The sequence below is a fragment of the Arvicola amphibius genome, chromosome 2 (assembly GCF_903992535.2).
Source record: "Arvicola amphibius chromosome 2, mArvAmp1.2, whole genome shotgun sequence".
Lineage (NCBI taxonomy): Eukaryota > Metazoa > Chordata > Mammalia > Rodentia > Cricetidae > Arvicola > Arvicola amphibius.
The window spans coordinates 192080112-192099537 of record NC_052048.2 but is presented as its reverse complement, the minus strand read 5'-3'; the positions used below and the strand labels follow the sequence as shown (position 1 = coordinate 192099537).

The 19426-nt window shown below is 38.9% G+C and overlaps 1 protein-coding gene across 1 annotated transcript in view; it reads right to left on the bottom strand.

Moving 5' to 3' along the window:
- Cntnap2 (contactin associated protein 2) overlaps positions 1-18701 on the bottom strand; it is a 1482107-nt gene extending 1463406 nt beyond the window's left edge. The window contains exons 1-2 of the mRNA XM_042054579.1: positions 18698-18701; positions 8762-8872 (exon numbers count right to left, since the gene is read on the bottom strand). Coding sequence (XP_041910513.1) covers positions 8762-8872; positions 18698-18701 — 115 coding nt within the window. The remainder of the gene's footprint in view (positions 1-8761; positions 8873-18697) is intronic.
- Positions 18702-19426: the final 725 nt, after the last annotated feature.

The window sequence follows — 19426 nt, the reverse complement described above, 5'->3', positions numbered from 1 at the left end:
GCAAAGTGGGAGATACAGGCCAAACTATCAGGGACCTTGACTATGCAGGGCAAGACACAGGAGTTATGGTAAAATTTGACCACAGGCAGTAAATGTTCATACATGATAGAATTGTGCAAGTCTTTTACTCAGTTTCTCATTTCTGAAGTAATTTGGCAATTGAACAAATGTGAAATGTGTAAACTAGACATCTCAGTTCTTATGGTAAATCTGTAAGGTGTATTTATTCAGTTCCTTCAATGTCAGCAAGTACTTAAATATATTTGTTTGTAAATTTAGTATGAAGTTATCACATTACATACCATATCCTAAACTTTGATGGGACAGAAACAAAATTCTTTTAAGTTTTGAGCTTAAAGTAAAATTACAAAGCACAATATTATGCCTGAGAATTCATGAGATGGCACTGATTTAGATAATGAACTATGGTGTGATTTATGTACAGTGATGGAAAGATCACAGCCTTAAGCCTTTCAAAGATAGCAGCATTGATGCAACCGTGTTACAGTGGTCCTCAGTCACTTACAGATTGCTTAGTGGCAAATATTCAAGTATCTATATTTTGCCACAAAATAGGAAAATAGATATTTCCTAAAAATAATTTAACAGAAAGTTCATCTAATTGCATTTTCTAATTAATGCATTTACTTTGAGAAACTTCAAATCATGACACCAATTTTTAAAGACCTTATAGAGACAATTTTGTCAGTCATTATGGTGAACTGTGTAAATGTGTTTTATGTCTATGGATATTAATTACATCCTCATCTAAAGTTTTGCTGGAAAGTTGTGGAAAAATCCTCCACAGCAAAAGTGCATTCTATGTGGTGGAATAAGAAGATTCTGATTTTCCAGAAAAGAACCAGGTAGAAAACAGCTCTATGGGATGCAGGAAACAATCTAGCTCTGGCTCCTATAAAATCAAGATACTAGGAGATGACTTAGCAGAGAATAGCATATACTACTCTTCCTGACATCCTGATTTTCATTGTTAACACACACTGGGTGGCTCACAATTAATTGTAACTTCATTTCAAGGTGACCCATGTCCCATTCTAGTCTCTGCAGGTGCTGATATCATATATATAAACCAATACGTAAATACACACGTGCATATGCACGCACATACATTTATTTTAAATCTTAAGAAAAAACAAGGCATTGAAGCCCCAGCATCATAAATATATCTCTGTGGAAGAAAATAAATAATAGTATTGAGAAGCTAAAATGGCAGATATCAGCCAAATGCAAGTCATCAGCTAACTGATACATTTCCTAAGTCTATGACAGGAAACAATTATTAATGATGCAAATATTTCATGCATTGTATTTTTACTTTTGAAAATTTCCCAGTGATGACAAAGTGCTAACTTGAAAAAAAGGAAATAAAACAGAAAAAAGGAAGTCTGGAGATATAGCTTAGTGGCAAAGCAGTTGCTTCATGTGCACCCCAAGGTCAGTCTTCAGTTCTTGGGAAGAATGAGGAAGCATAGATTAAAATTTACAATAAAATTGTCGGCTGCTCTCAGTTGGAAAGTTGAATACAAGAGTAAAGATTTAAACACAGTTCATACATCTTGTAAGAAAATAAGTTGACATCTATTATTTTCTATCTTATCTAAACATACTTATTTTTATTGAGGATGACATTAATAGACATAAATTTCTATAATATCCATATTTTCCAAAAAAAATCAAATTGAAGTAACACTCATATAATAATAGATAATTTGTGTATTGTTTAGAACATGTCTTTCATCAGAATTGAAAGAAGTGAAAAGGATACTGAAAAAATCTTAAGTTTAATTCATAGTACAATTATGCAAAAATCATTAAAACTACTCGCATTTTAAATTATATTTAAGTTCAAGCAACAATTTCTCAGCAAGGGATTTTTGCTGCTGTGGTGTGTATTCCATTCACTCATTGGCTTGAAATTATTATTCATAGTATTGTTCTTACAGTTAGAGATAATAGCTGGGAAAAAAGACTAATGTTTCAGTGCAACACCAGTGTGTGTAGATTATTCCCTATAATCATCACAACAGCTCTGCCAATCAATATAAGTGACTCAACTTTAAAACAAATGAGATCAGACCTTCAGGGAATATCCTATAGCAATCAGAGATTGTACTCTGTTTCACTATCAACAGTTTTTGGTTTAGGGGATAAATTATAAAATAATTGCAGAAATCAGTGAACTGAACTGCAGGGGATTTGTGCAATTTACTGACACCATGTTCGTCCATGGCTGGTTTGAACCACCCTCTTGCCACTGCTCTGCTGGGTTCAGAGAAGGCAACGGTAGGAATATTCTGAAGGACACGTTAATGATGAATCATAGCTACCCAAAATAGGAATCTCAAATAGCTTGAAATTCTGCATTAAAAAAAAATCAGTCCTTTCGAATTTTCTGCTTCAAAGGTTCGTCTCTGAAATGGCAACCAGTGAAGTTCAACAGCGAATTTTTACTAAAGTAAGAATGGGCTATCAGCAAGCAGAAGCAACTTTAGAAAATTACAAAGGGTGGGAGAGTGAGAAAAGAAAAGGAATTACAATGCAATGGAAGCTTCAAACACAAGGCAGAAACTCACAAAGGCATTTCAAGTATTTCGTAATTTTGCTCTTGATGTCAAGTATTCAAGGAAATAATTTAATAATAAAAGTTAAGAATAGTGAATAATCTTACCATTTCTGGACATCTTGGATGGATCTGGGACAGTAGAGGCTAAGCAAATGGGCACTTGTAGGTCTACTGACACAGAGGGACAACATCTCCAGGAAAATATTGTTACTGTGTCCCCATGTAGAACAATAGCTATAGTTTTGGAGCAGTTGAGCATAGGGAATAGCTTACTAATGGGGGATTCTACTTGTTTTGGGCTATATACATATTTTTCTTCTAAAAATACACTTATCACCTTGACACCTTTACCTATATGTGCTATGCTCACAATTCCTTTTTATAAAATGTGCTTAGCAACCCGTTGGCAATATACAACAAATGCAAACATTAGGTTGCTGTTATATTTGCTTTAAACAATTGAAAAAAGTCAGTCTCCTGACCAAACCCTTTATAAAATCCTGTTTCTTCTTTTAAAATACATACTGAAAACAGTAGAAAAGAGTCTGGAATAATTCTGGGTATATGCACAATGAAGCAAACTGTGTCCTTCAAGTTAATATTTTAAGGGAGAATCACCTATTTGCCACTGATGCCCCTCCATAAATGGCTATGAATATGATTAAAGTTGGATGCATTATGGGAAAGGGTATGAACAGTAGAAAAGAGAATATATAACAATACATCAATCAAAATAGAACCACTCTTGTTATCACTTATACTAACCATTCTGCTCCTCCTCTAAAATCCCATAAAAAGGAGCCCCAAACAAAGTTGGGGTATATCAATTCTGTCCTGCATATGGCTCATTGTTAATCTTGACAGTGTATCTGGTTTGTTCCATTGCATTGTTTTGAAAAACGTCACCCTACTTCAAGTGAAAGCGCTAACCACTGGGATGAACTGGCTTTCATCTAAAACGTTGAAGATCTCCAGACAGTGGACAGTGGAAAACTGGAATCGACTGCCTGGTTGCCCAGGGCAAGGTAGGCTGATATTCCTACAGACTTCTAAACCACAAGACCTTCCAAAGCCTCGCAGGCCACTGGCTAACAGCAGAAGGCAAATGCTGCCCTTAAGACCCTGCCCTCAACACCCCTGGAGGACCCTGGAGAGTGGCTGTCTAGGCAGCCAATCAAGTAAGTTCTCTGTCAGTTTTAAGTCCGTAACTCGGGTAAAATTTTATCCTTCTCAAGAACTTTGATGCAGTTTGATGGCTGAGAAGATTGCCAGTTTAAAAGGTCTAACCTCACAAAACAGTTTTCAGCAAAACTCCTTACCATTCTTAAATAATTAAGATACACAGCTCAAGATATAAAAATCTAAAGATGTTTCAGGGTCCAAAAAGGTGTTGTATGGTATACAAGAAAAGTGACTTAAGATGTGTACCTACAAGTTATAAAGGTCTAAGGGTAAGAATGTTTCAGAGTTTAAGAAAGTGTTTTAAGGTATACAAATGCAAGTTATCAGATTGCTCTCTTGTTATGCTGCCATTCACAGTCTTAACATTAATCAAAAATTCTGATGAGCTATTAATATAGTTCTGGCAGAATACTATCACTACCGTAATTGAAAGATCAATATTTTAAACTCTGGTCATTTTCTAATTATAGAACTAAAAGATACTTTTCACTGTGCAAAAACATCTGTCACAGTCATTTCTGGAATAAATATACTGCTATTTATACAATGCATGTGTCTAAAACTTATGTTTTCACAAACTCAAAGATTTATTGTGAGTTTTAGGGAATCAAATTGGAAGATTCTGTTTAAACGGGTAAGATGCCCCCTTCCTCAATTACCAGACCCTAAGAGCCCAAGTCTTCTCCCCTTTCCCTGGTCCTGATACCCTCTCCTTCAATCACCAGGACCTAAAGTAATTTTGTTTTTCTTCATAAACTTAATCTTGTTGTCTACTCTGCCAGCACATTGCCAGGTCTAAGAGACATCAGAAGGTTCCACAGAGCCTGGAACGTAAAGTGAAACAGCCAACTACCCCAGGATGAGGCAGCATCCTAACTTCTTCAGCTCCCACATAATTTTGATGCCCACAAATCACTAGGAAGCTGTCTTGAGAACCCAGCACCCCCAATCCCTGTCCTTCCTGCTATTTTCTTTAATTTCCCACTTTTTGATGATAAGAGAAAGATGGGAATGTTAGGATTATGCTGGCCTGTGCTGTAATCTGGAAGGTTAAACCTAATCAGTACCCTGTCCCTTTAAGAGATAAGCCCCAAAGCCCACCCCCCTCTCTCCTCTCTGTCTCCCTCTCACCCCACTGAGGCAGGCTAGTCTCAGCCCGCTTCCACTCTCTCTTCCTTTTTGTTCTTCTGAAAGGCAGCTCTCTGTTTCTCTTTCTTTTTCTCCTTTTCCCTTTCTCTCTATCTCTCTCTTTCTCCCTCCTCCCCCCATATACTCCCAATATCCTCTAAATAACTTCTCCATACTCTAGTTCTTTCTGCATGGCATATTCTGTTCCCTACCTACATTCCTCACCCGCCATGGTACCTGACACATATTTCAGTAATTAGACTGAGCAAGGGAGTTCAGGATAGCATAGTGTTCCAGCTGTGTCATGGTTTTTGCTCACAGCACCTGTTAAGGTTTGTAGTGAGAAAGAGTAGCAGGTTGAGCCAAAAACATAAAATATGCAGTTTTGTTAAGAAAGTAGCACAAATAGGTTTATTTTTTTTACATGGAAAGAATGGAAATAGAATTAAAAAACATTGTTTAGGAGACTGTTAGATTGTTTAATTACAGAGATAGTTCACACAATGTGCTGTGCCAGGCTGTAGAATGCTTGCTCTTCACTGTTGCGAGCTCTGCAGGAGGAGAGAGGAGAAATATCGAAAACCACACATTTAAGAAAGGAAAGGAAAATGAGCAAGTTTAAAGATGTAGAAAAGGCAAGTGTGGAAAGGCTCTTGTAGTTGTTAGAGAGTACACTGCCTTGAGGCAAAAGTCCCACAGCCTTCACTTGTGTGATGATAAAGACACCCCGAGGGAAGACTCAACCACCTCAAGGATCTATCTTGTGAAAATGCAAATTTATTTGAAAGGAGAGAGCCCTGATGGGATTCTTTATTTAAAGACAACCACCCACAGAAATAATTTCCCGGCTTCACCAGCCGAGGCACAGGAGCCACCAAGGAGTGGTGGTCCAGTGCCAAGTGCACTTCCAGCTTGCACACAGCTCCTTAGTACCACCATGGAATCCTGAATTTGTGGATGTACACTGCAAAAGGGTTAGAGGATAATGGAAGCTTGCAACAATGTCCCAGAAAACTCCACAGAGCAAACAAATGTGACAGGCTTGGAGTCTCTGCAAGGAAGCCATGAGAAGACATTGCAGCAGCTGCTTGAGAAGCTAGGCTGAAATGGAAACCCAAGGATGCTGCAGATGCAGGAATTACCGGGATGCCTGCTGAGCAAACGAAGAGATGTGCACGTTCCTCACACTGTACCTAAGCTGAACAGTAGGCCTAGGCCTAAGCCTGAGGCTAACTGCTACCTGCAATTCACAATAGGACAGGAATATTTGAGGCTATTGGAACCCAGGATAATTCACCATTATTTCCAGATTCTGGAAATATAAATGCAGAACTGCTTTTCATACACTTCTAAAAACAAAATCTCATTCCAAACACTTGGGAAATTGTCATACATTTTATCCTTCATTTGCAACAGAAACCATGTACATCAATATACATGAAAAAATCAGGGAGTTTGCAATGTACTTTAACTTATATAAATAGATACTTATTGGGAGTCATTTTTGCAAATATCTGATTTGGTTAAGCACTTTTGGGTGAAAAAAAGTATTTCTTTAAATAAGAATGTTTGTTATTTTGAACATATTTCTGAGATGACTCCAAATGTCATATACATTGACTTACCTTGTTTCCTTTGTGTGTGTGTGTGCTTGTATGTATGTCACTATTCATACACACACACATATATATATGTCACTATATACATACATATAGATATGTGATACATATGGTATTTGTAGGTCATCCAATTAGATTGATAATAATGAGTTTACATTATTGGTAATACTGGCTGTGTTAATGCATACGTTAATAACCAGTTGCAAGTGTAACATGTTTCTTCTTTTTAACTTTTTTTTATTCATTTTACATACCAACCACAGTTCCCTCTCCCTCCCCTTCTCCCCTACCTGCCCCTTTTCCAACCACTTTTACAACTTCTCCCTTTTACATGGGAGTATAAAGCCTCCCATGGGGAGTCAACAAAGCCAGGCACATCAAGTGAAAAGAGGACCAAGCCTCTCCCTGCCCTTGTATCAAGTAGAACATGGTATCCCATCATAGGGAATAGGCCTCCAAAAGCCAGGTCATTCACCAGAGATAAATTCTGGTTCACTGGCAGGGGTAACACAAAAAGACCACACCACACAACTGTCACCCAGTTCAGAAAGCCAATTTGTTTCCACACTGGTCCCCAGCTGTCAGTCCAGAATCCTTGATCTTCCAATAGCTTGGGTCAACTGTTTCTGTGGTTTTTCCCATCATGATCTTGACCCCACCCCCACCCCTTACTCATATCCTTCCTCTGCTCAATTGGACTTCAGAAGCTCAGCACAGTGCTCAACTGTGGATCTCTGTATCTGCTTCTATTAGTTGCTGGATGAAGGTACTATGATGACAATCAGGGTAGTCACCAGTTTGATTACAGGAGAAGGCCAGTTCAGGCATCCTCTCCATTATTAATAGGAGTCTTAGCTGGACTCTCTTGTGGATTCCTGGGTATTTCCCTAGCACAAGTTTTCTCCCTAATCCTTAAATGGCTCACTCTATCAAGATATTTCTTTCCTTGCTCTCATTCTCTGTCCCTTCCTCAACTTGACCATCCCATTCCCTCTTCCATTTCGCTCTTACCCCTCCACCCCCAGCTTACACAGGAGATCTTCTCTAGTTCCCCTTCCTAGGCTAGATCCGTGCATGTCCTTTTTAGGGTCCGCCTTGGTCCCTAGCTTCTCTGGGACTATGGGATGCAGTATGGTTATCCTTTACTTTACATATAACATCTGCTTATTAGTAAGTATGTATGTGGTTTTGGTTGATCTCCAACATATATAAATAACTGTTTTAGGAGGCCGCTAGATAGTTCCTGGCTTTTAGCCCCAAAATAATCACACAGAAACTGTATTAATGAAATCACTGCTTGGCTTCTCATTGGCTAACTCTTACATATTAATTTAACCCATTTCTATTAATCTGTGTATCACCACGTGTCTTGACTTACCAACTACAGCTCTGGTGTCTCTCTCCGGCAGGGCTACATTACTTTTCCTTGACTCTGCCCTTTTTTCTCCCACCATTCAGCTTAGTTTTCCCCACCTATCTAAGTTCTGCCCTATCAACAGGCCAAGGCAGTTTCTTTATTATTCACAGCATACAGAGGGGAATCCCACATCAGAACTAAAGAAACTAGACATCAAAATATCAAACTAACCATTTGAAAAATGGGATACATATCTAAACAGAGAATTTTCAACAGAAGAATTTCAACAAAGTAAGCTCAAATGGATGAAAGACATTTAAGGAATTGCTCAACATCCTTAGTCATCACGGAAATGCAAATAAAAATGATTCTGCAATATCATCTTACACTGGTCAGAATGGCTAAGATAAAAAATGTTGATGACAGATTATGCTGGAGAGGATGTAGAGTAATGGGAACACTCCTCCATTGATGGTGGGAGTACAAACTTGTACAGCTACTTTGGAAATCAGTATGGCAATTTATCAGAAAATTGAGAATCAATCTACCTGAGCAATACCACTCTTGGGCATATACCCAAGGTTTGCACAATCATTCCACAAGGACATTTGCTCATCTATATTCATAAAAGAATTATTCATAGTAGCCAGAACCTAGAAACAATCTAGATGCCCCTCAACCAAAGAATGGTTAAAGAAAATGTGGTACATTTAAACAATGGAGTATTACTCAGCTGTAAAAACAAAACAAAACAAAACAGTGACACCTTGAAATTTGTAAGCAAATGGATGGAACTAGAAAGCATCATCCTGAATGAGCAAACTGAGACCCAGAAAGACAAACATGGTGTGTAACATGCTTCTAGCCACAAAAGAATCAAGTGTCTCTTACCTCCTCGTTTGTTGATCTTGGCATAACCAGGTGAATAGCTATTGGACAGGGAGGAGGAGCTGCTGAAGAACATATGGGAAAGCCCAGAAATGAGTGGTTCATCACACTTTTCTGGAAAAAGAAGAGATAGAAAAATCTAACTTCAGTAAAGTTCCTTTGAAAACAGCTGATTTGTGCTTATTCAAATAACTACTAAGGGAATGGAAACATGGCTTGGTGGTAAAAAAGTACTTGCTAATCCTGCAAACAACTCACATTCAATGTTTAACACTTACATGGGATAAGTCACAAACACCTTAAGCTACAGGTTCAGGAAATCTGATGCCTTTTTCTGGCTTCCATGGCAGGCACATGTGTATGTACACACACACACACACACACACACACACACACACACGTATGCACAAAATAAAACAACTATTCATTAGGCTAGTCTTTAAAATACACCAAAAAGACTTCATCAATGAATATAAATTTACATATCTCAATTATACCCACTACGATAAACTACAAAAGTAGTTTAAGCCATACTGGTTTAATAGCCTGAAGCAACAGCCTTGCTCTAAGAGGTAAATTGTAACTCAAATTTAGTCTTTAAGGATCACAGGTAGAATCCAGTAATTTCATGACTAGTGAGATAACACAGAACAAATAACGATTCATTGCTCCAGAATCATAGGGGACCCAGCTCTACCAAGTTCCAAGGCGAAGTCAGAGTGTGTTCCCGCATCTGCTTCCAGTCACTTGGAATGAACTTTAAAGTCCTCCAGAAACTACAGTGGGTCCCTCACCTTTCCAGCTACCATCTAGACACATGACTCCACCCTCTTCTTCCAGTGGCAAGCCACTTGCTGCTAGGAGACTTCACATTTACTATTCCAATAGTTCCCTGTCTCACCAGTCCTTTCCCAGGTCTGTCCTCAATGTAGCTTTGCATGCCTAGAGACTGCCAGAGTTGTCACCTTCTCAGCACTCTACCCCTGCCCTGCTGTCCTTCCCAGTACTTAGCACCAACAGGCAATCCACGCATTATATTGTTTAACTAATTTTCTCTCCTACCAAGTGTTGTCCTTATGGGAGTGAAGTCTTTGACGGTGTATGTGAAAGTTACTCTTGTGATTGAGAGCTAAACTGCTAGATGGTAATGAACTGATTTTCCAAAAGGTAGTCTTTAATTCCTAACACATGCTCACATTGCCTAGGGTTTTGTTTAATAAGATGGGGAATTGAGCAACACATTCCTGAAAGGTTCTCACGTCTCATGTTTATAAACAGAAAGAAAAAAAAAGGCTTGCACAATACAAGGAATAAACTACTTTTGTTGGGCTTTTACTGAAGTGAAGTTAAATCCCTACAGGCACTGAGGAATGAATCCTCATGTACTTCTTCACTATTCAAGTGTTTAAAAATTACAAGTTAAAGTGAACAAACCTCTTCTCACAACATGCTGTCTTATTTTTCTTAGTTATTCTCTAGGTTCCTCTGGGAACTCTGACAGCTGCATGTGATTAGATTCCCCAGCAAATCCAATGTAAAAGATCGAAAAGATGAACATAAAATATGTGTTAAAAGAAATGTATTCACAATCTATACTAAGTGAGTGGATTTTATGTTTACTGTGAAAATGTACTATTAAACTTAGCTGTGAGCAGACAGAGATGCTTTTTTATTTCCAGTTTTTAATTCTTAGAGTCTAATTTTAAATAAATTTTGGCAAAGCTCCTGCATCTAACCTGGAAGTGTTCCTTCTGATGCTCACATCATGTTGGAAATGGGCTCATATCTGTGCTGTGTCAGTGCATGCCTTTAAACTGACATTAGACAGGGAGCTGTGGCAAGATGGCAGAGCGGCACAAGAGGAAGGGACAATATTTTCTCTTCAGAGTGCTAAGGCATCATGACAAAACTTAGACCAATAACCACATGGTGAACAAGAAGTTTGAGTTAGTGATTAGCACTGAGGAGGAAGGAGGATCAAGGGCTCAATGTTGGTTGGGGGAGGGGCAGCTACTGTTCTAGGAAGTTTGTCAAAGAAAGTCTCTCTGAGTGAGGTAACCCAGACCCAAAAAGATGAACATGGGATGTACTCACTCATAATCGGTTTCTAGCCATAATTAAAGGACATTGAGCCTATAAATTTGGGATCCTTGAGAAGATAATAAGAAGGTGAACTCCCAAAAAAAGATATAGTAATCCTCCTGGATATTGGAAGTAGACACGATCGCCAGGCAAAATTGGGAACTTGAGGGTTGGGCAAGACTGGGCCAAGGAAGATGGGGAGAGAAAAGTGTGAAGGGGAGAACGGGGGGAGCTCAGAGGAATGGGGTGCTTGGGATATAGGAAGGGTAGATATGGGAGCAGGGAAGCATATATCTTAATTTAAGGAGCTACCTGAGGGTTGTCAAGAGACTTGACCCTAGAGGGGTTCCCAGGTTTCCAGGGAGACGCCCCCAGTTAGTTCCTTGGGCAGCTGAGGAGAGGGAGCTTGAAAAGGCCAGTTCCTATAGCCATACTGATGAATTTCTTGCATATCACCATAGAACTTCCACCTGACGATAGATGAAGAAAATGACAGAGCCCCACATTGGAGCACCGGACTGAGCTCCCAAGGTCCTGATGAGGAGCAGAAGGAGAGAGAACATGAGAAAGAAAGTCAGGACCGTGAGGGAACCTCAAGCTGGCGACAGATGGGGAAGGTGACTGAGCCCCACATTGGAGCACTGGACTGAGCTCCCAAGGTCCTGATGAGGAGCAGAAGGAGCGAGAACATGAGAAAGAAAGTCAGGACTGTGAGGGAACCTCCAGCTGGCGACAGATGGGGAAGGTGACTGAGCCCCACATTGGAGCACTGGACTGAGCTCCCAAGGTCCTGATGAGGAGCAGAAGGAGCGAGAACATGAGGGAGAAAGTCAGGAACGAGAGGGGTGCGTTCACTCATGGAGACGGTGGGACAGATCTAAAGGGAGATCACCAACTCCAGTTGGAATGGGACTGATGGATCATGCGACCAAACCCGTCTCTCTGAATGTGGCCAACAGCGGGGGCTGACTGAGAAGCAAAGGACAATGGCTCTGGGCTCTGATTCTTCTGCATGGACGGGCTCTGTGGGAGCCTTCTCAGCTTGGTCGATCACCTTCCTGGACCTGGGGGGAGTTGGGAGGACCTTGGTCTTAGCATAGAGTGGGGAACCCTGATGGCTCCTTGGCCTTGAGAGGGAGGGAGGGGAGGTATGGGTGGAGGGGAGGGGAGGGAAGGGGAAGAGGGAGGGGAGGGAAGGGGGAGGAGGAGGGGAGGGAGGAAGGAGGAGGAGGGAAGGAGATGGAAATTTTTAAATATAAAAAAAATAAACCATGAGGAAAAAAAAACAAAAACAAAACAAAACAAAAAAAAAAAACAAAAAAAAATGTTACAAGTTTGATGATGAAAGCTTTGAGAGATGGCAAGTATTTTGAAAACATGAGGCACTATTTTATTTTCCTACCTTTATTTTAGTTCTTTTAGGAATAACATTTGTGTATTATGTATGTACATATGTATGTATGTATATGGAACATGAATAAATTAATTTAAAGATTTATTTGAAAAAAAAGAAACATCAGAGTAGTTATTGATCAGAAGAAGATGAGAAATTGAGGCATAGAAAAATCAACATCACTGTCCTGGGAGGATCTTTCCTAATCTAAGCCTTCAGATACTTGACAATAATAAACAACAAGTTTCTTGAAAGAAAGTATTTAATAACGATATATAGCTACAGTAATTGAAATAAAATGACATCTATAGCAATTTCTTAATGACCTCTTAGCTAATGCAATTAAAATTTAGATGTACTTACTTTTAAAGTCTAAAAAATTGCTTTGGTAGCAACTGATTTTAATACTTTCTCATTAATTTGAAAATTGATTAAGATACATTTTAAAATTTAAAAACATCAACTAAAATCCTGTAATTATCCTTCTAATTATGGAATTGGAGAAAGACAAATAAAAGTTTGCAGCCAAACTATGTTCTATCAAGGGTAACTGTAGAATGGTCACAATTTAAGCATTGGCAATCTCACATTTTTCTTAATTCAAACACAATATACAACTTCAGCATTAGACAAAACATATACTGATTTTTTTTTCTCCTAGATGACACTAATTACAAATATTTTTGGTGCCTTACTTCCTGCCTTATACAGTTGTAAACGTATCATGCAATAAAATCTATTTCATTTTCCATGAATGTAGACTAGTAGACGACGATCCTATATAAAAGTACTAAACATGAAGTATGAAGATAATATTTTGTGTTGAGTAGAATGTAATCAATCACTAGAAATGTGGAGGTTAGTGGTTCTTTAGTCTTGCATCTCTTAGAAGTATGCGGCCACGAATATGCCAATTCATCCCTTTTTTAATATCCAACACAATAATGAGGGAAATTAGCTAAGTTTCTATGAAGCCCAGAAAATGTTGAGAATTTCCAGTACAGAACTCTGACCCACAGGCCAACTCTAAGCCTGAGTTTTCTTTTCTAAGAATTGTTGCTAGCACAGAGCTTGGATTAATGATGCGGTATCCATGGACACTTTCACACAGTCACAGAGAGCTTCAGTACAGGTCATAAAACCTGCAAAGCTGAAATCTTTACTGTCCAACTAGTTGGACACTCATTGGGCTATTCAGGAGAGGAATGAATAGTGACTATTTACATTGTCCAGAAAGAATAAAGTCTGAAGAACTGGAAAACTGTAGATAGGTGGAATGAAGGGTAGAAGATTCTAGAAAAAAGGAAACAGCTTAAGCATCACCAGAAGTCACAGTGGGTACGCAATTCCCTCTTGATTGCTGTAGCTACACTCCGGGCCTGTGTATATTGCCATAGTGCCTGTTATGATGAACCGTCTGCTTTTATTCTGATTGCAATAATGATTAAGACATATGGCAACATCTAAAAGCTTGGCTTGCTTATTAGGCTAAGGAATGTACTTCAATATCGTAGTTATGAAACAGTGGGGCATCCGGCAAAGCCCTAGAGAAGGCAAACGTCTTAATAGAGTAATACATCAAAGTGGAGGGAGGTCTGAGGCAATCCAGGGTTGCAGTTCCTGTGTGAGGATGCACTCTGGTTCTACAGTCATGCAGCCATTGCAAAAATCTTCAACTCCAGTGTGCTTTCCTTCCAGGAAATCTTGGATGAAAACTAGAGGAGCAGATGGGCCTTGAGTTTTATTTTCATACAATTTCAGTCAATCAGGAAGGCAGAATCGCTGTAAGAATGCAGCGCTAACTCAGGATGAAATGGAGGAAATACCTGGCAGACAGATAGGAAGTAATTGTTGCTTTTTACTGACTGAGCACGCTCTCTGCTGCAAAGAGTTACAGGAAGAAGCTGGCAAAGTTCAGCCACCCCAGATTAAGAACATGGGACAGTAACTAAAGAGGGTTTTCTGGACAGTGAGCACCTCATTTGCGTGTAGGGAAGACATTCACTTGGAGAGGTATGTTCTCATTAGAAAGCATCTCCCAGCATTCTCCATGTGTCCTACATCTCTAAATCTGAAGGTGAAGTTATGGCAGCCCCATCTACACTGTTTCCCTGCATTGGGGTTTCATGAAAGCTCCTCCACAGGAGGGAGATGCTGAAGAATTCTTGCTGGGCCTCTTAATAGCTCATACTGTCCCTCCCAGCCACCGGGCTCCAGCCTTACTCTATAAGATCAAAACTGTCTTGAATTCCACAAGGAACCATGTGTGGATTCTGCTTTCTGTTTATCGTAGTAGGATTGCCATTCCATTGGGAATCTTCTGTCTTTGATGCTATTTCAGGCGCTGCAATACTTCGCCAGGGTTTCAGTATTACATTTTATTTACTGTTTCTGATTCTTTCTGTGCTGTCTTTTCATTCACCTTTATATGCACTTGTTTCACGTTCCTCGTGACCTCTCTGCTATTTGCTGAGTTTTTGACTGGTCTATTTGCCTAGACTCATTACTACAAAGACAGTGGGATATTCCAGGGACAAATGAAGTATTCCAGTTTTTCATTGACTTTGATGGACATCTTCAGGAGTTAGAGGAAAAGAAAACTGAAGTCATGACCCAAGTACTTCTTTAGTAACCACTGAGATTAATGCAGTCTTCCAATGATTTTCTAATAAATTATTAGTAGCATTAAACTGGCTAAGAGAAGACTTGGGCAGGAACTATTATACAGTTTAGACAGTTTATTCACATGAATTTAAGTCTTTGTTTTTCTCCATTTCTTTTTTTTAGAAAGAAGGAAGGGAAGACTGGAGAAAGAGAGGAAAGAAAAATGAGGGAAGAGAGAAGGGAAGTAAAAGAGTGAAATTTTTTTATAGCTATGACATAACCTACTATTTTTATTCCATAAACTTGAGCAGCTGATTGAATGCATATTTCACTGTGGCATATTTAACAGCTTGATATTTTGTCGTATTTTCTTGACACACTTTATTTGACTAGGCACTGTTTACTTACCTCCAAGCCTTGCTAACTTTAGCGTGATAATATAATACTAAACACACTTAGCTCATTCATTCCCCATGTCCTTGTGAAATCCTCATCCCCAAAGAACTTTTCTTGTGCATAATTATATCCAGAGGCCAAATCTTGTTAAAGTTTAATCCACAATTTGTATTTTCTTCTATTTAAGTGTTGAGTTTTCCTTTAAAATGTGTAGGTTTTGCAACAAGTAAAACGACGTTTTCTTTCAATACAACTTTTAAGAAAGATTAATTCATTTTTAATTGTGTGTGTGTGTGTGTGTGTGTGTGTGTCTGTGTATGGTCACAGAAGTATTTTGTGTGTGCATATGCTTGGAGGTGTTTGTGTAGATCAGAAGAGACATCCTATACTCTGGAGCTGAGTTACAGGCAGTTATGAGCTGCCAAACACAGGTTTGGGAACGGAACTAAGTTCCCATATAAGAACAGTATTTTCCTTTAACTACTAAACCATCTCTGTAGCTCCTTACTTCAGTACTTCTATAATTTACTTTAAATACTGAAGTAATTAGACCAACTGGCACTTTTGTTTTTGTTTGTTTAGCATTGTGCGGTAGGTGTTTTCTTAGATTGGTGTGCTGTTTTGATAAGAATGGCCGCATAGGCTAATATATTGGAATGGAGATGCCTGGTCATTAGAGAGTGGCTCTACTTGAAAGGGATTAGGTGGTGTGGCCTTGTTCGAGTTGGTGTGGCCTTGTTGGAGGAGAGGTGGGCTGTGGGTTTCAAAAGCCTAAGCATTCCCAGTGTCTCTCTCTTCTTGCAGCCTTTGGGTCCAGATGTACAACTCTCAGCTACTTCTCCAGCACTGTGTCTGCTGTGTGCTATCATGTTTTCTGCCATGATGAGAACGGACTATACCTCAGAAACTGTAAGAAAACCCCAAATAAATGCTTTCTTTTATAAGAGTTACTGTGGGCTTGGTGTCCTTTCACAGAAATAAAACACTGAGTAAGACAACTAGTTAAGACTTCAAAGATAGTATTAGTTAGCATTTTACCAGTATTACCAGAGCAATGGACAGAACATGCACTTAGGATTTTATTACTTGCTATATGAATTTGAGGAACTTATGCAAGGCCATGATATGAACTGTCTCATCCATTTTCCACTTTTTAAAAGTTTTTTGTTCAGTTTGTAGTAAGTTCTGTGATTTTGTTATCACAGGAATTGAAAAGCAAATGGTTAAGAAATATAATAGAAGTACGAGAAAAATGTTTGCCTTCTATTCAATCTGTTCTTGTCTATCTATTATTCTCACCCTGTACCCCACCCCAAACCCCCATCATTAGAGATTATATGTCAGATTCAAGAATGTTTGCTCCAGCATCCCTAGTATGGCAACTTTTGTCACTGGAAATAAGATCAATCTTTTCCTCTTCGATAAAACTTCATACAATGCTTATAAAGATTCTCATTACCAAGAGTAGTTTTTATGGCTAGCCTTCATATATAAGTACCCATGTTCACATGTCACTTTTAATAAAACAGACACATTTACATATGTGCATTAATAGCATCTGAAATTTGCATGTGCTAGATAGAATACATATTTATCTGTTCATTATCAGAAAATAATTTTCAATCTGTATTTTAGATACATTTTACTGAGTGATCTGTTGTATAAATTCCAATAAAGCTATTGCTGCATTTTAATGCATTTCTTAGTGCACAGAGAATTTTAATATTTGCATGAAATTTTTCATGGGATAGCTAACTTCTTTGTACAGAAGACATGCAGGTCAAATAAATTATTAAAAAATAAAACTCGATTGAGAATTAATTTTCAATAAAAACAATGTAAGAGTGAAATTTCGTGCGAGGAATGGCTTAGCAGTTATGTGCACTTGTAGCTCATGCAGAAGTCGTGGTTTTATTTTCAAGAGCACACATGACAGATTACAGTACCTTGTAAATCCTCTTCCAGGTATCTTCTATGTGCCATGGATTACTGAATGCATGTGGTGTACATACACTCACACAGGCACACACACTGTGTTGGCTAGCTTTATGTTGAGACCATCTGGACTCAACAGAGAAGAATGAGCCTTAATTAAGAAAACATCTACATAAGACTAGGCCATAGGCAAGCCTGTAGGGCATTTGCTTGTTTATGGGGAAATGGCCCAGCCCATTGCAGGTAGGGGCAACCCTAAACTGGTAGTCCTGGGTTCTTTAAGAAAACAGGCTTGAACTGGGCAATGACAGTGCATGCCTTTAAGCCCAGCAATTGGGAGGCAGAGGCAGGCAGATCTCTGTGAGTTTGAGGCCAGCCTTTTCTACAAAAGTTAGTTCTGGGACAGGCTCCAAAGCTACAAAGAAACAGGCAGAATAAGCCAGGGGAAGCAAGCCAGTAGTCTGTATCAGTTCCTGCTTCCAGGTTCCTGCATAAATTCCCCATTGCTTTGATGGTGAAGTGTTATATGGAACTATGAAAAAATAAACACTTTCTGTTTGATTGAAAGTGAGACCCCAGCCCCCTAACACCCCTTTATCCAAGGAGTCTGGGATGATTGAAAACATCACCCCAGTCCCTGGAATCCATCCTAGGGGTGCCAACAGAGCTCCAATGGAGAGGAGTGCTCTATCTCAAGTCCCCTCCCACTGGGAGTTGCCTTGCGCCATATTCCACCTTGGGACTCCAACTCCCAGCCTGCCAAGTGCAGACCCCTCCCCAGGGAGAGTGAGGACCACTCCCACAGGCTATTTAAGCTGGTGCTGGCATGGTCTCTGGGGTTTGTGTGGGCTCCTCTCTCTGCCATGCTATCCCTACCCACCTGGGAGGGTGGCATTTATTAAATGTGGGCATTTTTGATTTGGTCTAACTTGGTTTGGTTGGTGTTCTTTGTACTGGTGAAGAGGCTCTTCTTAACACTTTCCTCCCCAAGTTGCTTTTGGTCATGGTATTTCATGAAAGCAATAACAACCCTAACTAACACACACATAAAATAATAATAATAATAATAATAATAATAATAATAATAATAATAAACAAAGGATGTGGCTTTGCATACTACAGCATAAAACAACCTTATAGAGATAATGGCCGAAAAGAGAAATTCAATTATGTTTTCATCATGTGTTAATTTAGTAGAAATGCAACTAGGAACTAAGGCATGTAGTTTGCACATAGTGAAATGTATAAAGTTGTTTTCCTAAGTTAAACAACAACCCACTCCCTCCATTCTTTTACTTTTCATTGCATCTTTCCTATTTCTTATCAGACAGAGCTGACTCCACAGTTATTAATTTTGTTTTAACATATTTTAAATTTTTCTTTGAGAATGTTATGTATACACATAGTGAATTTTGATAATATGCCACTACCCCCTTCTACTTCTTCCCAGACACCCCATACTCCCTTCCCAACTTCAAATCATTTTTTTGAAACCCATTGAATCCAGTTCATGCTGTTCATATACTCACCCATGTCGGGTAATTCACTGGAGCAAGGGCAACATACCTAGGTTCACATAACTGAAGAAAACAGATTCTCTCTTCCCCAGTAAGCATCATCTGCCAATAGCATCTCTGCTAGTGTTCAGGCTATATTAGTTCTTTTGATACCCACAATGGAATTGTGATTGCTTGAGCATATGTGGGTCTCGTTCAAGCAATCGTTTCATCTTTGAGTTCTTGTGGGCAATGGCTCTGTAATGTTCAGAAAACGCTGTCTCACAGCACTCCCACCAACTTCTGCTTTTACAACCTTTCTGCCCCCTCTTCTTTAACGACCAATAGAATAGATGTTATACAGATGTTGTATTTAGGGCTGAACACTCCATAGTTACTTATTTTTTGTTCAGTTTCCATTCTGTACAGTAAAAACCAATGACTTCCATATGCATTTTAGTCATTAAGAACCTAAATGAGGCAGCCTTCTCCACTTCAAATTTATCATTGCCAAATTGGATCATGTATTAATAGTAGAAATCATTAAAACTAAATTAGTAGATAAAAGATAGTAATATCAATTATTTATGAGTACTTTCATGACCAGAAATATTAACTAATATTTTGAGTGGACTTTTAAAAATGAATTATTATTGTAATTGGTTGGGATAGGTATTATTACCATAACCAAGTCAAAGCTGAAAATCTTACTGCTACAAGATGTGATGGTTTCAGCCACATAAGGCTGATATTTCCCGGTTC